This window comes from Trichosurus vulpecula, chromosome 5 (assembly GCF_011100635.1).
Source record: "Trichosurus vulpecula isolate mTriVul1 chromosome 5, mTriVul1.pri, whole genome shotgun sequence".
In the NCBI taxonomy this organism is placed as follows: domain Eukaryota; kingdom Metazoa; phylum Chordata; class Mammalia; order Diprotodontia; family Phalangeridae; genus Trichosurus; species Trichosurus vulpecula.
The window spans coordinates 128627466-128641396 of record NC_050577.1 but is presented as its reverse complement, the minus strand read 5'-3'; the positions used below and the strand labels follow the sequence as shown (position 1 = coordinate 128641396).

At 37.9% G+C, this 13931-nt stretch overlaps 1 protein-coding gene across 2 annotated transcripts in view; it reads left to right on the top strand.

The window, feature by feature from the left end:
- CPED1 (cadherin like and PC-esterase domain containing 1) overlaps positions 1-13931 on the top strand; it is a 417833-nt gene that overhangs the window by 41182 nt on the left and 362720 nt on the right. For both annotated transcript variants that reach the window (XR_005010444.1, XM_036758868.1), the window contains exon 3: positions 8047-8230. Coding sequence is in view for 1 of the 2 variants with exons in the window: in XM_036758868.1 (XP_036614763.1) it covers positions 8047-8230 (184 nt within the window). In the remaining variant the exon portion in view is untranslated. The remainder of the gene's footprint in view (positions 1-8046; positions 8231-13931) is intronic.

The following is a 13931-nucleotide window of genomic DNA, read 5'->3' as shown; positions in this document are numbered from 1 at the left end:
AAATTATTATATTTCCCCCCAAATCCAACCCTCTTTCAAACTTTTGGAAGCATCATTCTTTCAGTCAGCAAGGATTGTGACCTCAGAGAAATCTTTCTTCCATCTTCTTCAACACCCACATCTAATCAGTTGTCAAATCTTGTCAATTCTTCCTGTCAATTGACAAGCATTTATTAAGTGATTACCATGTACCAGATTCTGTGCTGAGCGCTAAGAAAATAAATATAGGCAAAAAACTGCTCTTGCTATCAAGGAATATACATAATTGGGAAAAACATCATGTAAATAGGTAAATACAAGATATCTGCAGAATGGATGAAGGTAATATGAAAAAGAAAGGCATTGGCACAAGGGGAAAGAAATATTATCTAATTCTACTTGCATAATATTTCTCATATCTATCCACTTCTCCTCACTCAGAAGGCCTCTACCCTATTTAATCACCTTATCATAGACTTGCATGGACTATTGCAATAACCAGTTATTGGCTCCTATGCCTCCAATCTCTCTATCCTATCTCCCACACAGCTGACAAATTGTGTTCCTAAAACACAGATCTGATTGTCATCACCACTACCCCACCGCTCAAAAATCTTTAATGGCTCTCTATCGCCTCTATCTTAAAACACAAAAATCTGCAGGTTGGCATTTAATGACCTCTAGAATCTGCCTCCTACCTATCTATCTTCCTTTCTATTACTTCTCTTCACATACTTGGTTCTAGTAGCTATTTGTTTTACACAACATTTCTTCTCCCAATCCATGCCTTTGCAATATGGTCCTGTATATTTGGACTGCATATCCCTCTTACCTCTGCCCTGAGGAGTCCTTTTCAATACAAGTAAAACATTCTACAGGAGGTCTTTCCTGATACCCCCGGCAGTTATTATTAGTCTCTATCATTCTATCCCAAAAATTACTCTGTATTTTTTTTACTTATACATATATTTTATCCCCCAGTAGAATATAAGTTCCTTGGGGAAAATTTTTGAATTATGTCTGCTTTTCTTTCTTTTATTGTGTCCTGAGTTCCTAGAATAATACCTTGCACATTATAGTCACTTAATATTTGTTGAAATGAATTGAATTGAATAGTTCAGCGCAGACTTACACATATTCAAAATATATTTGGTATTGTTATCATGCTACAATACCTGGCATAGTCTAGTATACAGTAGGCAATCAATAAATGTTTGCTGAATAAATGATACTCAATGGATGTTAAAAAGCCACCCCTAGTGGGTGGGTAGAATGGAGAGGGATATATGGTGGTTGTAAAAAGGACAGTAACACATAATTGTTGGCCCAGAAAAGAAGGTAGGTCAGTCACGTAGTGAGAGAGATAACAGATAAAAATCCATGAGATAAATTGGTAGCTTTGTAATGCACAGAAGCTGAGAAGAAAGTTTCCAATGCATTTAGTGACCTTCTTGGGGAGAATATATAGAAGGACAAGAATTACATATAATGAGACAGCATGAATGGGTTGTAATCCACACTGATGGAAGGAGCACCCATATTCATGAGATTGTGGATTCATGCAATCATCAAAGCATTTGCCAATCTAATATTTCTTACAGAGAGATAAAGTAAAGAACTAGTTGGGGGTCAGGAGTGGGGGGAGAATATTTCTTCCTTTGAGACAGAACCATAAATACAAGGTCAGTAGCTAAGAATGTTTATTCTATTTTCCTTTCCATTGTGAGAGCGAAGAAAGTAAGGGGAGAATTTTAGCGCCTTCCAGATGAAAACACAGTCTTGCAAATTTCATACTAGTAGTTCATGCTGGACAGAGAAAGATCTGTGTGCAGAGAAAGAGTTAGCCACTTATGTGGTGGGCATTTGAGAATGTGGACATGCCCTCCATCCAAAAAATCCTCCCCATCAACCTGTCATTGTTCCTTAAGAGGTAAGCACTAGAGTTGTTCACTGGAACCGCAATATTGTGTATTTAGAAGTCATTAGTTAAAATTCCAGTATATCTGAGAGGAATAAATTCATTATCAATCATTAACCTCTTAGCTATGATTAATTTATTAGATAACTAGCTCTTACCTCAGAAGATGAATATAAAGATGCTTAAGGAATGAAATGTTGAATAAATAGTAATAATAATACCAATAACATTTGTGTAGCACTTTATAGGACAAAGTGATTTCATTTCTATGCTTACAAGCGAAACACAAAGTGATTTCACTTTTAAGCTACTAAAGCTTAAAACTGCACTAAGACTTTTGGGACACTGTATAATCTGATTCCCACAACAATCTTATAAGTCAGGCAGAGCAGATATTATCCCCTTTTTACAGATTAGAAAACAGGCAAAGGGTGGTTAGGTGTTTTGTCTAAGATTACACAAATAGGATTTGTGTCAGGATTTAAATAAAGGTCTTAAACTCCTAATTCAGTGCTTGTGTTATTATAGGAATCGCAGTATGATAGAATCACATCATTTAAAGCTGAAAGAGGACTTGGAGATTGGAGGTCAGTCACTATAACCCCATCATATTTTAGAGTAGGAAACTGAGTCCAGAGATGAAATGAATTGCCCAAAGTCACATAGATAGCTAGGTGGTATATTGAATAGAGCGCTAGGCTGAGTCAGAAAGACCTGAGTTCAAATTTTGCCTCTTACACTTATTAATCCTGCAGCCCTGAGCAAGTCACTTGACTTGTCTGTCTCAGTTTTATCATACATAAGACAGGGGTAACAATAGCACCTACCTCTTAGGTTTATTGTGAGGAAAAAACAAGATAATATTAGCAAAGTGCTTTGCAAGCCTTAAAGTGCTATATAAATCTAGATATTTATCATTATTATTATTATTATTTTGATTCTAAATAGCAGAGCCAGAATTGAAATCCAGGTCCTTTGTTTCCATATTAAGTGCCTTTACCTTCCTTCCTCCTCAAAGTATCACTTGAGAAGCAAGAAATACTGCCTGGAGAGGACAGAATTTGTAAAGACAGGGAAATATAGGACCTTGAGCCCTCTAGGGGCATTATGAGAGCATTGGATGTTTTCCATGAAAGTCAAACGCAAAAGAGGGGAAGGCTAGGAGGGCAAAGACAACCAATTTAGTCTGCTTCACAGAAGAATTTTGATCATATTCATGGCCACCATCTCCTCTCTGAAGCTAGCTGGGTCCCAGTAGATTGTAAACTACTTGAGCACAAGGATTGTTTCACTTTTGTATTTGTATTTCCAGTAATTAACACAGTAACTGGCACATGGTAGATACTTAATAAGTGTTTGTTGATTGACAATGGCCCTGTAGGCCAATCAGGAGCTAGATCATTCCTTAAGTTTAGGAATAAGAGTTTCTTAGAATATGAAATCAATGAGAACAGTGGTTCCTAAACTTTATTTGTATCATGTACCTCTTTGACAGTTCGGTGAAACCTGTGACCCCTCTTGTTTCAAAATAATGTTTCTAAATGCACAAAATACATAGGATTGTAAAAGAAACAAATAATTATATATATATATATATATATATATATATATATATAGCATATGTAGATGTGTGTGTATACGTATATATATACATATATGTATATGCATATATATTTAAAGTTTACAGACTCCAGGAATCTCTGAATTAGAGAAATAAATCCATAGGGTCCTGGGTTAAATGGGGGTCACCTCCAAGCAGACACCTAGTATCTTTCTAAACTAATACAACAAATGTTGGACTAGACTGGGGTCTCTTCATAATGTACCCCAATTCTCACCTGTATTCAGGGGATGTCCTTCAAACCAATTTAAAGTCCCAATCTATCTGAATTATGTCCATGCTAGGTCATAATTTGCCTGACAGTGGTCAAGAAATTTTTGATATCACGGATCACTGTGGCACATATTAAAGATACTTTGTGATTCTAAGAAGGAAAATATGGGGTCTCATCCAGAAACCTTGGGGCTGGGAGTCTTTGTGCTACACACAATTTTAAGTAGCTCAGCACTTAGTTAACCTTCCTTAAATTTATTTTTAAATTTTGCTTTTGCAGAAATAAAGTCATTTAAAAGGTCAATATCAACAACGGGAAAAGCTCTGTTTTGGTTCCCAAATGTAAAAACAGGAAGACAGCATGCTGGCATAGGCAGTGTTTCTGAAATGCCTGGAAACTACCAACTAGAAAGGTAGTACTGATTTTAGTTATAGGATGGTGTCTTAGACAGACTAAATGATTTGTGTTTCAACATCAGAGAGTGTCATAAATACAAATCTGTATGTAGCTATTTAATGCTGAAAAAAGTCCCTCTGTCAACCTGATGAAAAAAGTTGTATTTTTCACCTCGACTATTACTAAAAGGAGCTATATTTCATAGTCTTGAGGTGAGACTAGCAAAAAGACTTTTTAAATCCTAAGAGACCAGCAGTACTTTTATGATATTCTTCATCTACTATTTTAAATTTACATCCATTGCTTTTGTTGTATGAGTGATTTTCATTTTTGTCTTCACTTCTAATGTTTATAATTTCATTGAAACATATTAATCATTTAATGCAAATGTGTAATGTTTTTATACTTAATCTTGAACAGAAGTATTTCTGAGACTGAAAAGGTAAAATGGCAAAAATATGCTTTTAAATCATATTTTAGATTAAATCTTTAAATATGTTTCAGAAGAGAGTATTAAGCATAGCTACATATAGGACTATAATATTATTAATAAATAGTCCACATATTTAACTTTCATAATTAAGAGTTATTTTTGAAAGAATAAGTAGATGTTAATATTTAAAATTACTTCTAATAAAAATCTTAAACTTGCAGTACATAGCCTCCTACAAGGAGAACAACATGATTTCCAAACATGTTCATCTCAATTTTTCAAAAGAACAAAAAAAAAATTGAAGTAACTTTCTAAACATCTGTGGTAAGACAAGACTCAGAGATACTGTTTCTTAAATGGTTGGTCAACACCAAGGTTGTTTGGAGGAAGTTTGGAGTTGTTTTTATTGTGGTTTCAAAACACAATTTATTCTTCAGTTTACAGTTAGTCCTCAAAACAAGGCAGAAGATCTTGTTTGCATGAAGTGATTTGATTGGTAGCTGGTACTAGGACAGTTGGCCTCTTTGCTCACTAGGCTTCATTGCATATTTGAGAACTGCACCTGTTGGCCGACTGGCTAAAGCAGAAGCTCAAGGTCTGTGAGTCTTGCTGTGGAACCATTTCTGCTGGCACAGAGTGTTATAAATATTACAAGGACGGGAGCAGTTTGTATTACAGGATAACATAACATAATTCCACTGACCTATTCATTTCCTATTTATTCTTCTGCTAGATTGAATATAGATATGACACATTTCTGTGTTTGTTTAGCCTAGTTCCCAAAGATTCTTACCAAAAAAAAATACAATGGAGAAATATACTTTATTTAGGATATGCTTAAAAATGAGAGGTAGGGGTAAATATGTCATCATCTCTGACTAAACTGATCCAGGTTGAAAGGAGGAGGGGGAATGATATCTCTAAAATAAAAGCAGCACATTAGTAATGAATCAGAGAGCTAAAATACCACTACCAAAATAAGTCCTATACACAAGCCAATAGTTACAGAAAATTGCATCCTGTGATTAAGAATGAAGATGATGTGAACACTTAGGAGACGCATAAACACTGTTCATTGTAGCTTGAGTTCCATTTATTTACTGCAAAACATCTGCCCTCCTTCTTTCTCTCTCTCTCTCTCCCTCTCCCTCTCCCTCTCACTGGACTCCTGGAAGGGGGAAATGGGAAGTGGGAAGGGAAGTCTTTTGTTTGTTTGTTTTGGCCTTCTGGGGAGCAGTCCAATGGATCGCTCACTAATCAGCTTTAGCTCACCTTTCAATCTGGTTTCAAATGTTCCTTCTTAAGAATTCATTTTGGCATTCATCATGAAAGGCACATAGCACATTTTCTAGTGAGCATTTTCTTACTTTGGAGAGTTAAATCTGTGTTTCAACTAAATACAGCTAGTGGCCAACTTACAACTGGATCTTAGTCCAAAAGTTTATTTTTAAGCTGGTTTGGGGGGCAGGGCAGGGGGGGAAGAGGAGTTCTAAACATTTTCCCATAGAAATATTGCTATACATGGTGGTTACGTTCCTGGCCAGCCCACAAAACCATATTTAACCCATAATGTAACTGAAGTACTTTACAAAGAATGCTATAGATCGTGATTCTTTACTTGAGGTCCATGAACTTTGATAGCAAAAAAAAAAAAAAAAATGCTAGCTTTATAGTTCTCTAACTGAAATTCAGCATTTTTTTTCAATTATGCATTTTTTTTAAAAAAAGAAACGTTCTGAGAAGTCCACAGGCTGCTAGAGAGGTCACCCCTACTCTAAACCATATAATCACTACACGGAAAAGTTTTAACATGGAAAAATGCCTTCAGCATTCCCACTCGGGACCCTCTTTTCTCTACTCACTCATGCCCAGAACTGAGGACTTTCTTCTCTCTCCAAGCTCTTACCTTTCTTCCTGGAGCCTCCCCACCCTTCTTAATGAAGAAGCCCTGGGGAAGCTCAAAAATTTCTGATGGGGAAGTTGTGGCATCCGCCCGCAAGGGCTAAGACTGGCAGTAAGGTTCCAAAGTCTCTTTTTCCACCTATATAATATCACCTAGCCCTCAATTCCCCCGACGACTTCCTCTCTCAGGCCACAAGCACGTAACCAGTCCCCATGTCAAGCCCCTCCTCGGTCTTCCTAATTCCTGGTCCTGCTAGGCCCGTGTAAGGGGGATTGGGTTTGGGGGCGGGTGGGGAGGTGGGGTAGGATTGGAAACCATTGTCTGGGAAAGGATACCTTAATTTGGGACCCCAGGAGGCACCCAACTCAATCTCAGACCCTGAAGGAGGACTGTCCCGTTGTCCTTCCTCAGTGACTACGTTTTCCTTTTATGCATATCTCCCTTTAACAAAGCTGGCTTACTTTAGTGTTTCGGGTTTCTCCATGTGGAACTTTGTGTGGAGGCTTCCAAAGTCTGCATTAAGACTGAAGGGACCCAGCCAATTATAAAATACTACCACCAGCAGCTCTCCTGGCTTGGGGGATGGGCTCCTCAGAATACAGGGTTGAAGATGAGGGGGCCGGGGAAGAAAAAGGATCTAAGTAGAAGAGACAAAGGTAGGGGTAAATCCTGGGGATGATTCTCAAACTAAGGGGCACTGCGGCTTCTGTTTCTTTCCACCCCAGGGATTATTTTCCTACTTGGTTTCTCTCCTTCCCTGGTCACTGAAAAAAAGTCATAACTTCTTTCCTACTTGTCCCATAAACAATCCTGGGGTTTTTCTGAGGGTTTTACTATTAATAACACCAGGGATACTAAATTGTGTTTGGCACATTGAGAGAAATAAGAGGTTAAAAAAGGTTTTCTTTTATCTCTTTCTCTAACCACCCCCACTCAAGTTTTTATACTTAAATCCCATAGGAAAAGATAAAGGTGCTGATATGTTAACTTTGTGAGTGCTTGGATATACAAAAGAGGTATTTTTTAAATCTTAAGCTTTATCTCTAATTATGGAATAAAAGGTTAAACCTCCTATTAAAGTGTTTTCAAGCAGCTGGGGTAGGGGAGAGATGGATTTCTTCTGAGCCTTCAAAATCTCACTCTTAGGCAGTGAACTTTAGTTGCTTGAGTTTATATCTCCTGAGAATTCTTTTATTTTTATTATTATTTTAAAGTAGATGGAAGATCCCAAAATCACAATAGCAATGCTGCAACTTCTTAGTGTCTAAAATGATTATCTTTCTTAATTGCCAATGTTAATTTGCCTTTGGAATTTTGGCCACAAGGACTATTGCAACAATGAGAAAATAAAAGTGTTGTATTACTGTGCTGTATTAGTGCATTAATGACCTTTAGGATCATTGATTTAGAGCTACTAGGGACCTTAGAGCCCATGTGGTCCAACCATCTACCCATTTTACAGATGAGGAACTAAGTTTAAGATTGAAGAGGTTAAGTGACTTTGCTTAAACAGAGTATCTCAACTAAAGTTCATAATTTCCCCCCCTTAATTTTAATGTCTGACTCTCACTTCTCTTCTCAGATTAAAGAGTCTATTTCGAAGCACTTTGGAAGCCATGAAAGAAGAGCAGTGCTCTATGTGCCTTCTTCCTACAGCCAAATGGAACTTCAGCTTTATCAGCACATACTCACACATCATGGCTATGCCATTATTACCTCAGAAGAAAGCCTCAGGGCTGACCTTGGGCTGGGGCAGCTGAACCAAGGTGAGGACAATTAGAAGTCATTTAAATCCTATAGAGTCTACAGTATAGACTATAAGGTCCCTTCCAGCTCTCACTCCTATGATCCTGTAATCCTATAATGTTTGTATTTACAGTTTGTATCCTGCCCTCTAGAAAACAATTTCTCTTTTATCGCTCTTGAACCTTGAATAATAGATCTCTTTGCTCTCTGCTGTCCCACCTTAATTCCTTTCCAGCTGCTTTATAAAATTGTATTCTCCATCCTCTTTCTAATATTTTAAAATATAAAGTACAAATTGTGAAAAAAGTTTGCACTTGGTTAAAAGGATGAGGTTTATGATGGGAACAGTATCCTGCTTCTTCTACCCAAGCAAATTAGGCTAGTTTTCCCTTAAAAATTATTGAAACTGTCTTTACGACTTTATTGGTTCAGAGATGGAAAGGTTAGGACTGTTGACATCATCTCCTGGTTACCGTAGGACAAAATGGCCAGCATCTTTCTAATACTTGGCTGGAAGACCACCATAAGCAATTTAGGGCAAGGGGAGCTTTTTTCATCTGAATCAAGTCATGGTGCCCTGATTATATATCCTTATTGAATATCCATCTCTTACTATAGCTAAGAAAATCTCTATTTGCAATTGTTGAATGACCTATGAGTATCTCATCTCGTTCTACTTAAACTAATAGGGAACTGGCCTGAGTCATATCTAGCTATAGATTCCCAGAATTCAAAAGTCATATCTAGCTCAGAACATGGCATACCTAACTTTTGAATTCTGGGAAGAACAAGCCTTCTAGTACCTGGAGTTCCCTATGGCATAGGATCTCTAATTGGTCTGCTCAGGGAGAGAGGGAGAGAGAGAAGGAGCGTGGGGAGACAAAGACAGAGAAAAAGGGGGGAAGGAGAGAGAAGGGAAGGGAGGGGGCAGAGAGAGGGAGGAAGGGAAGAGAGAGAGAAGGAGGGTAAAAAGAGGGGAAAGGGGGTGGAGAGAGAATTTACTAAATGTTTACTATGTGCCAGGTACTGGTGCTAAGTACTGGGGATACAAAAATAAGTAAACAAGATAGTGCCTACTTCTAAGTCAAATCAAGCTAGCATATATTAATTACCTACTATGTGCCAGGAACTGTCCCCAGAGCTGGGGATATAAAAATAGACAAAAAGCATTCCCTGCCTTTAAGGGGCTCGTAATATAATGAATTGGTCATGCAACAACTATGCAGAAACAAAATGTATACATGCTAATTTAGAAATAATCAGGGGGGAAGGCACTAGCATTAAGGAGGACTGGAAAGGGTCTTCGCAGAAGACTTAGCTGAGGCTTGAGGGAAGCCAGAGAGCACAGGAGTTGGTGATGAGGAGGCAGAGAGTTCCAGACCTGGGAGACAAGCAATGAAAATGCTCAGAGCTGGTACATGGAGTGTTTGTCATGTGCAAAAAATAGCAAAGAGGTCATTGTCACTGGATTGTAGATGCCTGGAATAAAGTGTGAGACTGGAAAGGTGAGGAGGGCCAGGGGATGAAGGACCTCAAGAAAAAAAATAGAGTATTCAAGGGGTTTGAATTCTAATAGGAATAAATAAACATAAAGAGGAGCTGAGGGAAGGGGAAGGGAAAGAGGATATTCACATAGGGGCCAGGCAGCCCGTGTGGAGGTGGAACATACCAGAAGGTGAGACTGAAGTGGAGAGTCTGCTGCACAGCTAAGTCTTCTGAGGAAGGTAGTTCCAGGCAGGGACTCACCAATCATATGAGTCAGCCTCAGGGCTGAGTTATCCCCAGAGCACCAGGCAGCAGGTGGTGGTGGAACAGATTGGTGAGGTGGTAGAGAAGGCCAAGAGGAGAGTGAGCCAGCTTTAGAGAGAATGTGGGTCTCCTTCAGTGCAATCCCTCTAGTGATCTAGCTAGCTCCATGAGGCTTGGGATCACAAATGGATGTGAATCCCCTTCTGTTAGAATAATCATATCTGGAATCCATGGAATCACTTGCCAACATTATAAGCCCTTGGTTTTCAACTCTTCTTGGTCTCTATTGCATACAACATGCTGGCCTTCAAGATGCATCATGAAATTATGCTGTGAAGGCTTCAAAATGGTACTGGGGACAGAGACTAAGACACATAGCAATATTCAGCAATCACACTTAATGATAAGAATGCCACTTAATGAAAATGTTTTGCCTTCATTATTTTATTGCCAGTAGTTCAGATTTGGACCCCTAACCATTAAGAAGCAGCTTTCATTGATTGTTGTATTTTAGTGTGAGTCATTAAAGATTTACTTCAGCATCAGGGTTGACTTTATACATAGGTGGACTAGATAGCTGCCTGCCAAGAACTCCAAATCAATTTCCTCCATAGTGCATAAAATTGCCATGTTTGTTACCCCTTGGGTCAAGACATTGAAAGCCTCAGTTAAAATGTAAATACATTATCTGAGAGAGATGACAAATAATGCTTAATCACCAGCAATACCTATTTGTGAATTAGCAAAATAGTAAAGTTGTGAAGGAGTGGAACACAGGGTAGGTAAGTTCTGATGGGGTGGAGGAGTGAGAGAAGGCAGGGGAGGCGCTGACCTGAAGCCATAGTGCTCGATAACATTACTAGGTCAAGGTAGGATAAGTTACTAAGCACCCTGGCAGCAGGGAGTACTAAAAAGAAGAAAGAAAGCATTGAAAGGGAAAATGAGGGATACCGAAAACAAACGTTCTCAAGGCCTGACTTAATCCAATTCAACCAGCATTTATCAAGTGCCTACTGTGTGAAAAGCACTGTGCCACACACCAGCAAAAATAAAACCGGAAACAGTCCTGGTCTCCAAGGAGCTTACATATGAGTAGTCCTGTTCAGAAATAACTAATACAATATATACTAAATATATAGAATATAAATTATATATTATATTCTATATAATTCTATATAGACTATATACTATTATATATGTATATATGTATGTGTATATCTATATGTGTGTATGTATGTATGTGTATAGATACTTGAGAAGTAAAGAGTCTTTAGCTTCTTAAGATGACTACTGACTAATACAACTGATTTTATACCCACTACCTGTTCCACTGGAAGTGGGTAATGAACCCAATAGTCTGAGCAAAGGACTGAGAATTTGAAATTCCTGTTGTTGTTTTCTTGGTCTTTCTATTGACTTACCATGTGTACATCTCAGATGTTCTCTGCATTCCAATGTCCTCTTATGCAAAGAGGATAGAATGAGGCCACAGATCCATTTGTGGTTTTGAGAATGAGGTATTTATATTCCTACTTGTACCAAACAGGTATTGGGTCAGTTTTGTAAGCAGAGATGCATTAAGTTGCTGCCTCCAAACATCAAAGGACTGGGCAAAGGCATCCTGTGGGCAGATGGGGACCTGGCACTGGAGAACTAATGAACCAAATGGCATTTATTGTTGTGCTCTGTGTGTTAGAAGTTTTTGACCCTTACAAAGTTTTTCCTTTATAGCTTCTTCTAAGGTGGATTGGCTTTAACTGTTTGAATTCAAAAGCTATTTTTTTTAACAGGGATTGAACTTGGACTCAAAACTGGGTATGAAGCTAACTCTGCCACTTTATATAAACATTAGCATCTCCATTTTACAGTTGAGAAAACAGGCTCAGAGGGATTATGTGACTTACTTCCCAAAACCACACAGTACCTCTGCTATCTCTCTATCATATTCCTCATCGTTTTGGGTCATTTTTAACTTCTTCATAACATATTTATCAGACTCCAGAAGAGAAAGGCCCATTTCAGACTCTCATAGGAATGGAAAATTGTATTTTGTTCTAAATGCTCATTACATTTTCTAATTTGTGTCATAGGATTAATGTCTCCAAAATACCTTCCATAAATAAGTTCCATAGCCATAAACTACATAACCTTTCGTTGGTCATTTGACACAAAATGAAATTATTTTATTGCTTTTTGTTTTATGTGGTCATGAGTTCAACCCATAAAGGTATGTAAAACTTAGTGCATTGAATGTCTTTGAGAGTGTAGGCCTCTTGGAACATCTTTTTTTTTTATTTTTTGCCTGAAGTATTTACATTTATTGCATATAACAAGTTGCTTCACACTCATTAAATATATGATGTCTCTATTTGGGTTGATATTAGAGAATTCTGAATACTTCAATTGCTCAAAATGGGGAATATTCAAGCATATAAAAATCTGAATAATCTGGAATTCACCACAACTGTTTTTTCCTTTGCCAAACTAGACTACTCTATCCTGCTACACAAATGAGTTGACAGTATTAAGCCAAAGCTAAAGTGAGTGCTCCAAGAAGCCAAGATCTTCATTATACAAAATAATCCTAGGACTTCGAGTTGAATGGGACCTAAGAAGACAATATATTCCAATCTCCCCATTTTACAGATAAGAAAACACAGCAGAAAGTTAAGTGATTCATATGTAGTTATAAAAGACATATGTAGCAGAGCCAGGATCTGAACCAAATTCATGATTCTGAGTCAAAGGAATTACTCCACTGGTGCTCAGAGGTGATATTAAGGCTGGATACATAGCTTTTAAAGCCATTTGCATAGAGACTATAAAGACATGAATTTGTCAATTAACAGACATTTATTAAGCACCTATTATTTTTCCAGGAATTATGCTAGGCACCGGGGAGGCAAAAGTAGTCAAAAGACAATCCCTGCCTTCAAGGAGGTCACAATCTAATGAGGGATACAATATGTATATGTGTATATATAAAGCAAACTATATATATAGGATAAATTGAAAATAATTAACAGAAGAAAGGTACTAAAATTAAGTGGGGTTGGGAAAGGCTTCCTGTAAAGGATGGGATTTTTAATGGGACTTAAAGGAAACCAGGGAAGTCAACAGGAGGATTGAGGAGGAAGAGCATTCTAGGCATGGAGGACAAAGAAAATGTTTGGACCAGGGAACTGCAGTGTTGTTTTGTGGAATAGCCAGGAGGCCAATGTCACTGGATTGAAAAGTATGTGGTAGGAGAGACATGAGCATGTTTATAAACAGTCAGAATGGAAAGAGCCAGTAGAGGAGGAGAGATTGAGATTCATGGATAGGCAAGGCCCTATAGGAAATGGGGAGCATGGTATCAAGGGCACAAGTTAAACCTAAGAGTTAAATCTGAGAAAGCAAATTTTCAGGTGGCTTATGTGTGATTGAGGATTAATAGGGCAAAAATTGCAAGAGGGCTAGCAGCCGTCTACATATATACACACATACACACATATGTATGTACACACATATTGACATTTACATATACATCTATATTAATATACATTTTTTGGATAAGGCTGTCAGAAGACCTGACCCTTGACTCCTAAATCTACTTCTTACTACCTGTATGACCTTGGACAAATCTGGGCCTTAGTTTCTTCATCTTTAAATAAGATGATCTGACAAAACGAGGTATTTTCTACCTCTAAATGCAATACCCTTTAGATCTTATATGTATATCTAAATACCTAAACCTGTGACTAACACTCGATGACTAATATTTACTACTGCTTCTAGCTAGTCTTTGTACTAGGTTGCCTAGCCCAGAATTTTTCTGTGATTCAATTTGTCCTACCAAGTGTAAAATTTAGAATGACAGACCTCACATAGAAGGCCTGTGGGTTTTGCAGCAAGATAAAGCCCAATTCAGCCAATATTCACCCACCTATACAATATGCATTGGCCTTTAGCCATACTTAGCACAAGGCAAGG